Consider the following 17,154-nt stretch of genomic DNA (forward strand, 5'->3'; position numbering starts at 1 on the left):
TGTCTGGCAAATTAGATTGTGTGGTTTGTGCACATGCTCCCTCCCCCCCTGAATTCACCTGATTAAAGAATATTATTTATCCAATTTATCTGGGTCATTTAGTAATGCCTGAGTGTAGCACATACTTCCCGACCCAGTTCTTTACTAGGACAAATATAAAAAGACTGGCTGCTGATCTCCTCCACAAAGCTTTGCCTGTTGATAAAGTGTATCAGTAGTTCAGTGTGGACATTTTGGCAGAATTGTGAAGTAGGTCTTTTGCACTCCCATTTTTATTTTATTGCATTATGCTGGTCTGCAGAAGAAGTGCCTAATGTGCTCAGGGTTTCATAATGGGAATATTGCCTGGGTTTGTAGAACATGACATTTGGTCCTGCTGCTGCTGATGGCTGGTCTGATTTCTGTGGCTTTGTGGCTGATGCTCTCGGGGTGGAGAATGCTATGGTATCAAATTACAAGAGATCAGCTGGTTATTTACAATGATCTCATTCTATTTAGAGGAAGTATATTGGATAAATGAAGGGACAGGAAAATTAAAAGGAAATTGTTGTTTTTTTTTGGGGGGGGTATGGTACATATGTGGAATGAATGAAGGTCTGAGGTTAAGGGTAAAAAATGGGATAAAATGAAGACATGGGGGTAAATGTAGACCCATCTGCTAGATAACAGATGTGGCAGAAATTAACCAGAGTACCCTCTGGCTTCTTCCAGAGCTTATGAGGTCTCAAACCAACACACATACAGACAAACACATGCAAATACATCCACATAAACAAATTGCAACTCTTTAAATCATGGGCCAGAGCTTATGTGAGTCTGTTATATACAGTAGAGCTCATATCTGAATGCAGAGAGCAGACTTGTATAGAGCTCCATGATTTATTGATGAAAACCTATCTAATCCACCCCTCCCTCTTCCCCTGTCTCTACTTCTCTGTCTTTCTTAGCCCAAGGGACCGAATGCTGACTGGCGGTACTCTGCATCTTTGAGGGCAGGAGTGCAGAGGTAAGCACTTTTGTTTTTAATCTCTCCAAAACCGTTTCAGTCTATGCCTACTCAAAGTGGTATAGAAATCCAGTCCTTTAGGTGTATTTTATTTGTGTTTTTATAATCTATTCTGCAAATTATGCTCTTCATTTCCAAGAATCTTGTGTACCATTGTTACAATTTTACATTTGTAACTGCAGTGTAATGTTTTTAGAGCAAATGGAGCTAAAACAAAAACACTATAATAAAAATAGAGGAAATGGGGGAGACAGGGATGGAGAGAGATTTATGATAATCAGTTCAGTGAAGAATCAGATATGATGACCCCCAGATGATGCGTCGAATCAACATGACCACTAGATGTGTAAGAGGCAACAGCTCTCTCTGTCCTCTTTCATTACACACACATACATATACACACATACACATATACATATGCAGTCACAGTCACACACACACACACACACAAGCAGATCTGGTAGCTCCGGGCCTTTTCTCAGCAGTGCAGATATCTGCAGTGATGGAAGATATAGGTCATCAGCATTCTCTGTACCACATACCCAGTCCTTCAATACTGAGAATGAAGGACAAATTGTCTCTCTCTCTCTCTCTCTCTCTCTCTCTCTCTCTCTCACACACACACACACACACACACAATGCCTCTTTTCATAATCACACACTTCCTTCTCACTTACAGTGTGCATTTTTTATGCATGAGTTCTCATCACAAATTCTCAGAATAGATATTCTCTTCTTTCAGCACAAACTTGAGGTGGTGCAAGATAAACCCATGCATGTTAGGTCATACAAAAAGAATCCACACACACACACACACACACACACACAAACACACATTACTGTATGAAAGTCTATTTCATGCATTAATATTGTCAGCATGTTGACAGACAAACACCTCTGAGAAGAGAATTGCTTCATTCAAATGCTTTATTTATTTATTTATTTATTTATTTATTTATTTATTTATTTATTTAATGCTTTATTTATTTTTACCATAGCATAATCAGTAATCTGTAATTAGTAAGTGTCACTGGCAAAACTAAATCTACACAACAGCAATTAAATAAGGAATAGTATTAAGTAAATATTCCACCAAACAATTCTGTAGTTAAGGTTGTATTAACAGGCTGCTCTCGTATCCTAATGGGCCTCTAAATTAGTGCCTTATTAAATGCAGGTGCACTTGCAGTGTAAAACCAATAAAAGATCCAGACTGGGAGTCTTAGTAACAGTTGTAAAGTGAAGAACAATTACAAATTACAATAAAGGACTTAATTTAAGTGATCTGACCAGGTCTGACCAATTCCTTGATACTAATAAAGTACTTTCTCAAGTCCCATTTCACTTATGTCTTTGCTTATTAAAGTTATAGTATAAGGAAGTATTATCAAAATGAGCAAAACTATCTATGTTCTTCAGGTGGGAGGGACATTCTCTCTCACCCCATCATGGGGCATGTGCAAGTTCATGTGTGCAGAAGATAGCAAAATATGCAGCTGGTTAGTTTCATGTGTTTCATTAGATTTTACCCTCCCTGAGTGGTTTATTTAGTAGGATAAGCGAGATCTGGCTGGTGGATGGCAATTGGCAGGGGTTCACGCATGAAAAGAAAATGCAGAGGGGGAAATAAAATGAATACTTCAAAGTATTTAAAGATTTTGGCTGAGCATACCGGATACAAGGGGTTCAGGAAGACTATTAATATACTATAATAAGATTTATGTGAAGCTAGAGTCTTTATCCCAGAGCCAACCTGGCCAGCATAGTCCAGCACAAACTACCTATATCATTTATACTTTTATCTGGTTTGGATCTCTGCATTTGACCAATAAAATGTCCGGCTCCATTATTCGTTCCTTGCTCTGATTTGTTGTTTCAGATAATTGAGTTTGAAGCTCTCAAGTTCTCTGGCATCTCGTGGACCTTGTGCTCCATCAAATCAATGGCTAATTTTCAGCTTTAATATTATTAAAAAAATCCATAAGAGCCTAAGTTGGCCTCTTGCACACAAGGAGCAAATACAAAGAAAAAGGTCCAAAGTGATTTTAGCAAGCTGGACACACCCTGTACTGCATTGCAGATACATTGCCGCACACACTGCTTCTCATATTTTCGTTATGAATGTATGGATACTTGGTGCTGAAGTATAATTGTGGTAGGAGTCAGCACTGAGGCTGTTGGAGGATGGAAAGCTTTTGATCAGCCAGCTTAACAGGATGTATTTTAATGCACATGAGCAGCTCTGGGGTGGAGGGGGCATCATTATGATTTTACAAAAATGCACAGGTTTTGAGATAAAGTTTGAAAAGTACAAAGACATAAGCTGTAAGGAAATATAGAAAAAATGTGTAGGAATAATTACTGGCAGTAATAGGTTTAACATAATACCTTAACTTTTATTTTCAGTTCCCTTTGCTGTCTTCCATCACTTTTTTCCTTTCCATCACACCTTCTCTGTCTGTCAACTCCAATTCCAGTGGATCTCTGTGTTTTTTGACGCCTCTCATCTCACTAGGCTGTCCTGTCAGTTTGTCTCTCAGGACTTAAAGTACAACGAAACCATGGCATGATGGCCCATAGTGTCTCTGCATGTCATCTCTTTCTTTCGCTCTCTCTCTCTCTTTCTCTCTCTCTCTCTCTCTCTCTCTCTCTCTCTCTCTCTCTCTCTCTCTTTCTCTCTCTCTCTCTCTCTCTCTTTCTCTCACACACACACAGTTCCAAACATGCATGCTGACATGTAAGTTCAGAGTCTGTTCATGCTGCCACACTGAGCAAATCACACACATCAAATCACACACACAGAGTCATTCACGCATATAACTGGTGTACACACACACACACACACAAACAGGCATATATATATAGAATCTGATCTCTCTCTTTTTTTTTTTTTTTTACTGTATTCTTATTTATTCTACAGCACTATTTAAGTCTCAAATTCAGATTGGTCTTGATTAGTTTTCTATTACAGCAGCTCTGACAACAGTGCAGCTGAAAGTCACAAATTTTTATGTCGCAGCTCTGTTCACATGGAGGAGGCTTCAGCTGTGATGCAGGGAGCGCAAGGTGTTCTGGTGCAGAACTGGCCTACGGTGTCCAGTGCTGCAGGTAAGACTTCACATTTTTCCCATTCTTTTGAGGTGGGGAAAGATTTCACAAGAGACCTCAGACTTATCTCATGTTCACACTAGCAATAGAAAAAACATCAATTGGTCGATTTCAGCAGTGGTAAAAAATGAAAGAAAAGCAGCAAGACACATGAAATGAAGATTTTATTTAAGCATTATTCAATAAATCAACAAATCCAAGCCTGACTAATTCCTCAGACCAGTCATACGGCTTGTGTAGTCCGACATTTCTTCATTTCCCTCTCTCAGAGCTTCAGTCCTTTCTGCAACCTCCCATTTACTGTTTGACTCCAAAAAAATGAGAAAAAACCTTTTAACCAGGGTTCCAACTTATCCTGTCATATACAACTACTCATTAAATGATTTTAGAGCTTGGACTAATATATCAGAGATTGTTGGTGTGTCTAAAGAGTGTTTGTTGCTAGAAAGTTTCTAATCTGCTAAGGAAACTCAAATAGCCTGGTTCCTAGCAGAAAAAGTCAAACAACCTTCACACTGATTACTGTGTAATTTGATTGTTTTTAACAAGTTAAAAGATAATGTATAGATATAGACATATATAGATATAGGTAAAGAGTGAAGGATCATTTAATTTTCCTTTTTTTCTGGCACAAATTACTCTGTAATCTAGTGAATAGATTCTTTTTAAGTGTCTACAACTAAAACCCGTGATTAGTCTGTGTAACTGTTCTATTATTAGCTGATGCTGTGATTCAAGATGGGATATTTTTGGGAGAAAGCAGCTTGATTTTGCTTTAGATAAGAGGCTTAACTGAAATTAAACGAATGATTGTGTTTATTTTTTTATGATTAATATACACCGATTAGGCATAACATACTGAGCAGTGTCAGGTGAAGTGAATAACACTGATTATCTCCTCATCATGGCACCTTTTAGTGGGTGGGATATATTAGGCAGCAAGCGAACATTTTGTCCTCAAAGTTGATGTGTTAGAAGCAGGAAAAATGGGCAAGTGTAAGGACTTGTGATGGCTAAAGCAGATCATCTCCAAAACTGCAGCTCTTGTGGGGTGTTCCCGGTCTGAAGTGGTCAGTATCTATCAAAAGGGGTCCCAGGAAAGAACAGTGGTGAACTGGCGACAAGGTCATGGACGGCCAAGGCTCATTGATGCACGTGGGGAGTGAAGGCTGGCCCGTGTGGTCTGATCCAACAGACGTGTTGCTGTTGCTCAAATTGCTTAAGTTAATACTGGTTCTGAAAGAAAGGTGTCAGAATACACAGTGCATGACGGGTCAGGGCTGTTTTGGCAGCAAAAGGGGGACCAACACAATATTAGACAGGTGGTCATAATGTTATGCCTGAATGGTGCACATTCCTGTGTCTATCACAATGATTGCTGAAGATATGTTAATCAGGAATTTGATATTTTAATGACTCAACACAGGGCTTTGGTCAGAGAGTTTGTTGGGTTCATATTTGGTATTCATCACAGATACAGAAAGACACAGGGGTATTGATCAGCTAGCTCATTAAGGAGATTAGCCTGGAGCTGGAGAGGAGGATGACTGAAATATTGACCTGATGATCGAGCATACTGGACTTGACCTGTAGGAGTATAGATATGGACAGATAGAGTGGAAGACTTCTTTATTATTTTTTAATGTTGGATAAAATCGGAGACATGTATGCGCTACTTTTAGATTATTTCTGAAGCAGGTATCGATTCAGATGGACAGATGTGTTGTGTAAACGCTGCTTAAGCATCCAGCTGATGGTAATGTGTTCAGTTCGATACCCCTCTGCTGTAACAATCTCTGAGTAAAAAAACAGGAGCCTGGAAGGAGATACATGATTCAGAACAGAGAGAAAATAAAATGGAACAAATGAGTAATAGCTGAAGTGTAAGGAAAAGGAAGTGATGGAGTTTGCTCTCTCGCACACTGTTGAGAGTTATACAGAGGAAATAGAGAGGGTGACGAGGGAACATTAGGGGTTAGAGAGGTGCACTTGAGGAGTGGCAGGCCCCTGTGGTGGTCCTGTTGCTAGGGAACAATGTGTGAGTTGTTGCCAGGCAACAGTGCTGAACTGGAAGGGACTGCTGCAGTGGCAGGGAGTGGGCGAGGAGCAATAGGGGAGGCAGTTTCCATGGCAACCATTCATATTTGTAAAGAAAGAGGAGAAGGATGTAAAGCCTGATGTTGTGTAGGAGTAAAGAGGCCAGTGGGCTAAACATATGCTTTTTTAAGAAATATGGATCAGATGTGTTAATCGTAAATATTCAAATACTTAAACTACAAGTTATACTGGTAAATAAAAAAAAGGAATATATAGGACATCTGAGTGCCGAAATGGGCACATATTCAATTTTAACCCGGTAGGTCTGGATACCAAGGTAACCTTCGTACTGAGATTTATGAAAAGCATTTCAAGAGCACATCATTTTATGTTTGACAAAAACCTGGCATATCTTTATCAGCTTGGATGCTGCAGGCACTGTCTCACACCTGGAGCACATTCAGACTAAACTGGCAGGAATGCATTGTGTAGACAGACAGCGACAGAACAAGTGATCTGATACAAAGAGAAAGGTTGGCAAAGAGTTAGAAAGAACACCCACACCCACACACCCACGAACATGAACAGATACTCTTTCCATAATTGATGTCAGGAAAATCATGTTAGGGGTCTGTATCTTCAGAACACACTGAACACTCGATAATTCTGACCATGACAACACATGGGTATATGCAAAGTTTACCCCCACTTATCTGTGTGAGAACATGAGTAAGAGCGAGCGCTTTCTGATGACCTAAACTAAAATATTTAATCATCCGAACTCGTTGGAGGATTAAACACGAACACAAATCACACAGAGCAGTCACATATCATTTAAAAACATGCAGAATTATACATATAAGGCAGTTAGTCTATTTAATGCAATAACCTTGTTTCATTGCTTTATTAAGCTTGTAGTATTCACTTAGTCTTTACTACCATAGAAAAAAAATAGGAAAGGTGGATTTGCTGAAAACTGAGAAAGTTTAAATTTTTAATTGGAAGCAGTCCATACAATCTGGCAACCCTGATTTTCTGGATTCCCTGCATTTTTTCTCTAATTTAGTCTTGACCAATTCTCACTCACCAGCCAACTCTCCAATACTATATGTTGGCTGGAAAATAAAATAAAAATATTCAGTAAACTCAATAAAAAATAACTAGTAAAAAATAAATAAAGAAAAAGCAGAAAATGTATTTCATATTAATGTTGAATGTCGTTGCTTTCACCAAATTCGTCTGTCATGCAGGTTTGTGTCACCAGTATTGAGTCTTGATTGATGCAGGCTTTTTTGAATTAAGGATTAAATTACCTTTTTTGAACTCAAAAAAGTAAATAACAAAATATACAAATTAAAAAAAGCAAGTAAGCAAGTAAGTAACAGACAAAATCTAAAATTGATATCATTCATCATATTCTTATATAATCTTCTTAATCTCATATTCATCAAATTACTTATGATAAATAACTGTCTATCTCTCTGTCACATGCAGATGGCGAAGCTGAAGGACAGCTCTCTCCTCCAGTCGGAGCTGGGATCAACAGTAATAGCTGGAGCTTCCGTTATGGTGCTGGACCAGGTTACGGTCCTCCACAGGCTTTGAAGCCAGGCGAGATCCCTCCTGAAGCCTTCATTATTCCTGGCTCACCTGCAATCATCTCTATCCGGCAAGACCCAGGAGCCATGGACGACAAGGGGGACTTTATTAGCTTTGGCAAGAAAGAGGATCCTAAGAAAAAGAAAAAGAAGAAGAAGGAGAAAAAAGACAAAAAGGATAAAGGCAAAGATGATGGCGAGGAGTAAAGGGGAATTTGGCTGTTTCAAAAACAATCCACCTAAACTCCTGAACTCATACGAATGAAAAAACAATAAAAATCTGAAAAGAAATACAGCACAGAAAGGAGAGCCCTTTAATTGCAGCTCTCAGTATGGGGAGATAAATTGGCCAGCCCCACCCAGTGCTGATCATTCTCTTTTCTCTTTCTACCCAACTTCAAATGACCCCAATCCTTAAACCATGATGGCTCCCAGGAGGCAATAATTGGCTATTTCACTACTCAGTGTATCCAAAAGGTTTTCACTCCATCTTTCTAAGCAGCAATTATGAATCTAAAAACAGTAAATTACAACATTCATTCCAAATGATCCATAAATTGCATATTATATCTGTAGGTATAATATAAGTGAGGGGAGTCTGTTATCTGGACATCCTCATGACTCCATTGCTATGCCAGGAATTTGTACTTTAAACAACCAACAGGTTTATGAATGAAATATGATCTGGTCAGCATTATGTATGTGTGTGCTGCGGAGGAAATACACTTCAGGGGTAGTACAATATTCACGTGTAATAGTCAATAATTTCAGGGTTTGAGCTCACAGAGCCCCCTGCTGCCTTTGAAAGGCACACGAATGCTGAAACCTCACGTGTGCTTTACTTGGTGATGCAAAAAAAAAAAAAAAGAAAGAAAGAAAAACAACCTCCAAACCTAAAATTTCAATTATTCCTTACTTGACTGTGTACATCTAAACATGGAAATACGTTGCTTATGTTGAATTCATGGTCAGAGCAGTAAAGTAGAATCCACTGTCCGGCATGTCCAATATTAACAGACACGTTAAAGCATTGTAGGAGCACAGCTTCTTATGTAATATAGACAGGATTGTTGCTTGTTGCAACCAGACCTGTTAAACTTTTGCCTCTGCGGTGATTCACTTTTCAGTGCTCCAGAGCTTTCCTCCTCCATGTTTACAGCTGTGCACATCGAGAACTGCCCTCTTGTGGCCGTGATGTGGGAGTGAATAAAAGAGCTAAGACACACTCTCTCACTTGTAACCTCTGCACTCAGATCAAGCCTCAGCACTGTTACTGGAACTAAATATTTTTCCCCAGGGAGCATAAGCACATGAGACACTTCCATCCGAGTAAAACGAGTGCTCAAGCAGCAGTGAAAAGTGTCTTGAACTGTTCTTTTGAGGAGCTTGTGTAGACATCAGTTTTCCATTTTGAGATGTGTGGTTTGGTTTCCAGAGATGTACAGACAGCAGAATATGGTAGTGAACCAAACTGAGCTAGCACTGGAGAAGGTTTCATCCCTGTGATTTTGTTTTTCCATTCTGGATGGATTCAACTTCAACTTTTTTGTTTTGTTTTTCAAAATTTTACTTTCTTTTGTCTTGGCAGTAGGGCTATTGATCAAGGTATAGGATGGATGTTAGTGCTGCTATAATTGATAACACACACACACAGTACAGCCTTCTTCAGGTGTGGTTTAGTGCTGTCAGATCACTAAGTGACTGCTTGCATGTGATACACAGATAAAACAAACTATATATAGATATATATATAGATATATATAGATAGATAGATATGCTTTTCATATTTATTTTGAACCATTCCTCTTATATTTAGAGACATCCATCGTCTCTGATGACACACGTAGGCATATATCTAATTGCTCATTCAGATTCAACTGTACAAGCACATACTGTAGATCATTGATGCAAAACCACCAGAGGGAATAACCACCATGTTGTCCCTGTGACATCAACGTTAACCTTAAACATGCTAGATATATGTATTGCTGTAGTGTTATGCTATAATTCTTTTTTTATAACCATGAATATATTTGGAATCATGAACAAACAAGTAATGTTGAATTGCTTCATATATCCCCTTCTATGATATCGTCCTTGTTTTCCATTAAAAACCTAAAAAAAAATGCAATAAAAATATCAAAATGATAAATGCATCAAAAAAATCCCTGTCTGTGTACTCTGCTCGTGTGTAGTGAATGTTTATTAAGTCAATCAGTGCTGATTTGGCACTTTCACAGTACAAATCTATTGAACATCTTTTTTTTTTGTACAGCTTCTCATCAGTATAGTGGTGAAATAATGTTTTTTTTTCTTTTCTTTTTTCCCCTTTTTTATATCACTTTATGAAATATGTTAACGTGTTTTGTTTATAAACCACAAATAAATTTTTTTCATAAGTACCAACAATTGTTTATGTACTTTTTTTTAAATTGTGTAATAGCCAAATAATGTTCCATCTTGGAGCGGAACATCAGGTTAATAATAATAATAATAAAGCCATAAAAAAAACAGAAAAATAATAATAATCCACAGCTGTGTTTGTGAATAAAGATAACTTTTTGCAGTCAGAAAAAGTAAGCAGATACTGAAACAGATTTAATCCTACACTTTATAGACTGGAGCTTATATCAAGACTCCCATAAGCTGGGACACCATTAGCTTCTTCTCTTAATGAGCTAAAAGACAATAATAATAATATTATTATTATTATTATTATTATATATTATTATTATAATAATATATATGTATAATCATATGAAAATATTAAATACTGATACGATGCATTAAGTTCCGTTTTGTGGTGCATTTTAATTTTAATACCACATCTGAGGCCTGAGTGTTCAGAAATCACAGTTTAATGTTTAATTTATGAATAATTATTTTTTTTATTATTATTTAATGCAACCCTTATTTCACTTCCATAATGCAAAACAGTGTTGTTAATAAATTGGACAATGGACAAAATATTTGATGTTTAAAACATGCTGTGGAGGTTAACGCTGCCTAGCACTTGTTCAAGCAAGTCCAGAACCAAACCAATTCCCAAGTATGACACCTAAAAAAAAAAAAAAACCCATGGGCACATATCTAAGAGTGGTAGGAGCGTTTTAGATATTTTTAATTATAACTTTTATTTTCTTGGAATGTTCAGTAAGATTTTTGTCTAATAGAAATTTTAGTGATGTAATAGATCCCATGTGCTAGGCTGTTTGAATTAAAGTTTGAATTATTTATCATTATGTTATTTTTGCAGTGACGTTGACGTTGGTCAACTTATATTCTTTCTGGAAGAATGTTGAGCATGAACATGTTTATGATGCATGACTTATGAACATCTGATAGAAAACTGGGAATAAATTTTATGACAAATATAGTTTAGTTTAAATATTATATACAGATGGACAGATGTGTCGGGATAATACCACCCCTCCTCTTCGTGTGACGTTTTCATCCGTTTGTATTTTGTCGCTGTCTGTGGTGCTGAAATCGCAATTTACAGAGCAGAAATCCGATACAGGCACGTTTCTTATTTGCCTTGATTTTAGTATTATCGGAATAGCAGAAAACATATTTTATCGGCATTATTTCAACAATATCACACTTTAATAGAGTTTTTTTTTTTTGTTCTTTTTATTTTAAAGCCGTAGTACCATTGCACATTCTTGGCTTGCCTCACAGTGTCGCTCTTCACCAATTTTAAATTATCTGCCGTGGAAACACACATTAGTGCATTTTATCGGAGGACAATGCAATGATTCTTGCACCACTGAACATGGAAAGTACGCGTATCTACGGCTGCTTTGTGTAGAAAACATTGGGATAATATTTTAATGGAAAAAACATTAAAAACAGATTGATAATTTTAATATCTGAAACAAATCTGACAAATATGTCGAAAAGGATTTCATTATTCTCGATTTGGGCAGTTATTTCATTCATCAGCTCGGTCGTTGTGGCAGACATTCGTTATTCTGTCCCTGAGGAATCAAAGACAAAATACGTAATCGGAAGTTTAAGCAAAGATCTTAATCTGGACGTAAAAGGTTTGAGATCACGGAAGGCGAGATTGGATTATCAAGGTGAAGCACGGTATTGTGGAGTGGACCTTGATTCCGGACATATCGTTGTTTTAGAGAGAATCGACAGAGAGACGCTATGCGGACCAACGTCGCCTTGCATTTTACATTTTGAGTTTATTCTCGAAAATCCTCTAGAGCTTCACAATGTGATTTTAGAGGTACAGGACGTCAACGACAACACGCCCGTCTTCCCAAAGGACTCAATTAAGCTTGAGATATCAGAGAATGCGTTGACTGGTAGCAAATTTCAAATCGCTAGAGCCAGAGACCTGGATGTGGGAGTAAATTCAGTTCAGAATTATATCCTCAGTCAAAACATACATTTCGACATTGATGCAAGATCGAATAAAGACAGGTATGTGAACATTGTTTTGAAAAACAACCTCGATCGAGAGAAAAAAGCGGAACACTCTTTGCTGCTGACTGCCGTGGATGGAGGAAATCCTCCTCGATCTGGTTCCGTTGTAATTCAAATTTTGGTTCAGGATGTAAACGATAATGCTCCGATTTTTTCGCAGTCTCTATACAGGGCTCAGTTATTTGAAAATGCAGCTCCTGGGACGTCCGTTATTAAAATATTGGCGATCGATGAGGATGAAGGAGAGAATGGGCAATTAACGTATTATATAAACCATCTCTCGGAGAGTACAAAAAATCTATTTCAGGTTGACGAAAAAAATGGGGAACTTTTGGTTGCGGGAAAATTGGACCATGAAATCGCCTCCTCGCATGAGATAGAAATCCAGGCAGAAGATGGCGGTGGACAAACAGGCCACTGCAAGGTCTTAATTGAAATACTGGATGTTAACGATAATGCACCGGTGATAACACTTAAATCTCTTATAAACCCGATTCCAGAGAACATCGCTGTTGGCTCAGAAATCGGCATTTTAAATGTGAAGGACCAGGACTCTGGTGAAAACAGCAGACTCAGTTGTTCCATTCCAACTAATTTACCATTCAAATTACAACCGTCTATCAAGAACTATTTCACCATAATTACTACAGCATCACTGGATCGCGAGCAAGTAGCCGAGTACAATGTTACAATAACAGCATCTGATGGAGGTACACCTTCTCTGTTTTCAACTACGACCTTGAATATAAAAGTGGCAGATATAAATGATAATTTTCCCGTATTTGAGCAGCAATCATACAGCGCATACGTGGCCGAAAATAACAAACCAGGAACCTCTATTAGTTCTGTTACTGCAAGAGACCCAGACTGGAGGCAGAACGGTACAGTAATGTACTCCCTGGTGCCCAGTGAGATAAACGGTCTTCCAACGTCCTCATTTTTATCTGTTAACTCAGATACAGGAGTGATCCAGGCTGTGAGGTCATTTGACTATGAAAAGTTCAGAAACTTTAAAGTCCAGGTTGTAGCCAGAGACAACGGTTCTCCTCCACTCAGCAGCAATGTGACTGTGAGTGTGTTCATATCAGATGAGAATGATAATTCTCCACAGATATTATACCCTGCTTCAGAGGGAAAGTCATTAATGACTGAGATGGTCCCTAAAGCTGCTCTCTCTGGCTCTCTTGTCTCCAAAGTCATCGCTGTGGATGCTGACTCTGGACAGAATGCATGGCTGTCATATCAGATTGTCAAATCTACTGATCCGGGACTTTTCACTATCGGTCTCCATAGTGGAGAGATCAGGGCTCAGAGGGACATAACTGAATCTGACAGCATGAAACAGAACCTTGTTATCTCAGTGAAAGATAACGGACAGCCACCTCTCTCTGCTACCTGTTCTGTATATTTACTTATTTCTGATAATCTTGCTGAAGTTCCAGAGCTAAAAGACATGACTTATGAGGAGAACAATTCCAAACTGACTTTTTATCTGATCATCGCGCTAGTTTCCGTTTCCACCTTCTTTCTGACTTTCATTATTCTGATCATGGCTGTGAGGTTTTGTCACAGGAGAAAGCCCAGACTGTTGTTTGATGGAGCAGTGGCCATTCCCAGCACGTATCTCCCTCCTAACTATGCAGAGGTGGAGGGAGCTGGAACTCTCCGTAGTTCTTACAATTATGACACGTATCTAACAACAGGATCACGTACAAGTGACTTCAAGTTTATCACGTCTTACAATGACAACACTCTTACTGCTGGTGGAACTCTGAAGAAGGGCCAAGATGAGGTTTTAGGTGCGAGTCTGATTACACTTAATACGATCGAGGATGCACACGAGGTAAGAAGTGCTTCTCTATGAAAATGTCAAATTAAACATGCACCCAATACAATACTCTTAATCACTATCTAACTGTATCTCTTGAAATGTTCCTTCTATATAATTATGTGCACTTCCACGTGACACTAAGATCTTTCATATTTTTTTTCTGTTTCACATTTCATTCATTATTTTAGATAATAAATTGAATGTGTATAAATTTCACGCATGTCATGGAAAAAAAATCAACGCGACGTTTTATGTGCGAGTTTGATTACACTTAAGAACACATGTGATGATGAAGATGAGGTAAGAAAATCCTTTGTCGTAGCACTTGTATTACTATATCTTTAACTTATAGTTAGCAATGGTCTTGCATCTGGTTTTATGGTACTTTGCTTTATTTTTGGCGAAAACTATTGCTATTTCAGCGGTGGTAAATATGGCTATAATAAATTACAATTGTAGTATGCACCAAAACACATGTGTAGGAAATTCATAAGAGATACCCCAAACACTGTTCTTAACGTTTTCTATTTATTTCCAATTGTACTAGCTTTAAATATTTTCCTGATGTAAAACTGCAGTGATTCCGTGTCTAATGCATCATATAGTTGTTTCGTCATATTGTTGGTGCTGTTTATGGCTTCTGCATTAGAATTATATTTTTTACGAAAAATTGCATTAAAACAAAAGTCTTTTATAAAATGTCAGCTTTTTTTAATTAAATATAAAAACAAAAACAAAACCAACAATTAAAATCGTTTCACTGAGAAAAACGCTAATTGTGGTGAAAATTAAATATCGAAAAAATCTAAATTGTAATAAAATAAAAAATCCTCAGAGAGTCGCTGTTTAACAAGAGACTTACAAACAGAGCTCTCCACCCATTGTCTTTCTGGCACCACCACATAACGTCGAGAACAATTGCTAAAGAAACTTGTACAGGGCATAATGTGGAATTATTTTATGAGAGCTAACATTAATTAGTATAAGGATTGTAAAAAAATGAGATCATCAACAAATTTCAGAATGGACAAGATGATATCTTCGTTTTCTTCACTGCTTCTCTTGATTTACGTTTGGATCTTTATCCTCGGTGTTCGTGGAGATTTGAGCTACACAATGCCAGAAGAAACGAAGCTACAATATGCGATCGGAAATATAGCAAAGGATCTCGAACTTGATGTGAAACAATTATCTGCTCGTAAAGCTCGAATTGAGACGGAAGGCAGCGCTAAACGGTATTGCGACATTAATCTGAGTAGTGGAAATCTGGTCGTGGTGGAAACAATAGATCGAGAGGAGCTCTGTGGGTCGAAAATTTCTTGTATTCTTAATTACGAGCTTGTGTTGGAAAATCCTCTTGATGTGCATCGCATTTCACTGCAGATTCAGGATGTAAACGACAACGCGCCGAGATTTCCTAAAGGTCGGATAATATTTGATATCCGTGAATCAGCTGATAAAGGAGAGCGTTTCCCTTTAAACGAAGCTCAGGACTCTGATATTGGCCTGAATTCGGTTCAAGGATATTCGCTGGAAAGAAATAATCATTTTGTTTTGTCGGTTAAAGAAAACACGGATGGAGGAAAATACGCTGAACTGGTTTTGGAAAAAGAGTTGGATCGTGAACTGACGAAGGAAATAGATTTAATATTTACTGCGACTGATGGAGGCACACCACAGAGGTCTGGTACTGCAGTTATCCACATCAATGTGCTCGATGCTAATGACAATACCCCGGTTTTTAGTCAGTCTGTGTATAAGGTTACTCTGGCTGAAAACGCAGCGCTGGGTGCAGAAGTAGTTACAGTGAGCGCTACAGATGCTGATGAGGGGGTAAACGGGGATGTCAGTTATGAATTTAGTCGAATATCTGACAAAGCAACAAAATTATTTTCTATTGACAAGATAACTGGTCAAATCTTGGTGACTGGAAACATCGATTATGAAGAGGAAACGTCTTATGAAATGAGAGTGCAGGCTAATGATGGCCCTGGTTTAGCATCCACTGCAAAAATTATTATAGACATCACTGATGTAAATGACAACTCTCCAAGAATTATTCTTAAATCATTGAATGATCCAATTCCTGAAAATAGTATTGTAGGCACTGAAGTGGCCATCATTAATATTCAGGATAATGATTCAGGAGAAAATCAAAAAGTCAGATGTTCAATTCAAGAAAATGTTCCTTTTAAATTAAACCCATCAATTAAAAACTATTTTTCCTTTGTAACCACAAGCTTGTTAGACAGAGAAAAAGAATCAGATTATAACATAACAATCACTGCTACTGATGGAGGATCTCCACCTTTATCATCATCCATGACCATTCATTTTACAGTGTCAGATGTGAATGACAATCCTCCTGTATTTGAACAGCAATCCTACACTGCATATGTAATGGAAAATAATAAACCAGGAACCTCTATTAGTTCTGTTACTGCAAGAGACCCAGACTGGAGGCAGAACGGTACAGTATTGTATTCTCTGGTGCCCAGTGAGATAAATGGTCTTCCAGCGTCCTCATTTTTAACTGTTAACTCAGATACAGGAGTAATCCAGGCTGTGAGGTCATTTGACTATGAAAAGTTTAGAAACTTTAAAGTCCAGGTTATAGCCAGAGACAACGGTTCTCCTCCACTCAGCAGCAATGTGACTGTGAGTGTGTTTATATCAGATGAGAATGATAATTCTCCACAGATATTATACCCTGCTTCAGAGGGAAGGTCTTTAATGACTGAGATGGTCCCTAAAGCTGCTCTCTCTGACTCTCTGGTCTCCAAAGTCATCGCTGTGGATGCTGACTCTGGACAGAACGCATGGCTGTCATATCAGATTGTCAAATCTACTGATCCTGGACTTTTCACTATCGGCCTCTATAGTGGAGAGATCAGGGCTCAGAGGGACATTACTGAATCTGACAGCATGAAACAGAACCTTGTTATCTCAGTGAAAGATAACGGACAGCCGCCTCTCTCTGCTACCTGTTCTGTATATTTTCTTATTTCTGATAATCTTGCTGAAGTTCCAGAGCTTAAAGACATGACTTATGAGGAGAACAATTCCAAACTGACTTTTTATCTGATCATTGCACTAGTTTCCGTCTCAACCTTCTTTCTGACTTTCATTATTTT

The 17,154-nt window shown here is 38.0% G+C and overlaps 1 protein-coding gene across 3 annotated transcripts in view; it reads left to right on the forward strand.

The window, feature by feature from the left end:
- LOC131366964 (protocadherin alpha-C2-like) overlaps positions 1-17,154 on the forward strand; it is a 239,726-nt gene that overhangs the window by 11,503 nt on the left and 211,069 nt on the right. For 2 of the 3 annotated variants that reach the window (XM_058412066.1, XM_058412029.1), the window contains exons 2-4: positions 948-1,006; positions 4,026-4,114; positions 7,646-10,151. In XM_058412066.1, coding sequence (XP_058268049.1) covers positions 948-1,006; positions 4,026-4,114; positions 7,646-7,956 — 459 coding nt within the window. In that variant the 3' untranslated portion in view covers positions 7,957-10,151. Of the gene's footprint in view, positions 1-947; positions 1,007-4,025; positions 4,115-7,645; positions 14,033-17,154 lie in introns of those variants that run through there. The other variant, XM_058412059.1, reaches the window with a different exon arrangement.

The sequence above is a fragment of the Hemibagrus wyckioides genome, linkage group LG16 (assembly GCF_019097595.1).
Source record: "Hemibagrus wyckioides isolate EC202008001 linkage group LG16, SWU_Hwy_1.0, whole genome shotgun sequence".
Taxonomy (NCBI): domain Eukaryota; kingdom Metazoa; phylum Chordata; class Actinopteri; order Siluriformes; family Bagridae; genus Hemibagrus; species Hemibagrus wyckioides.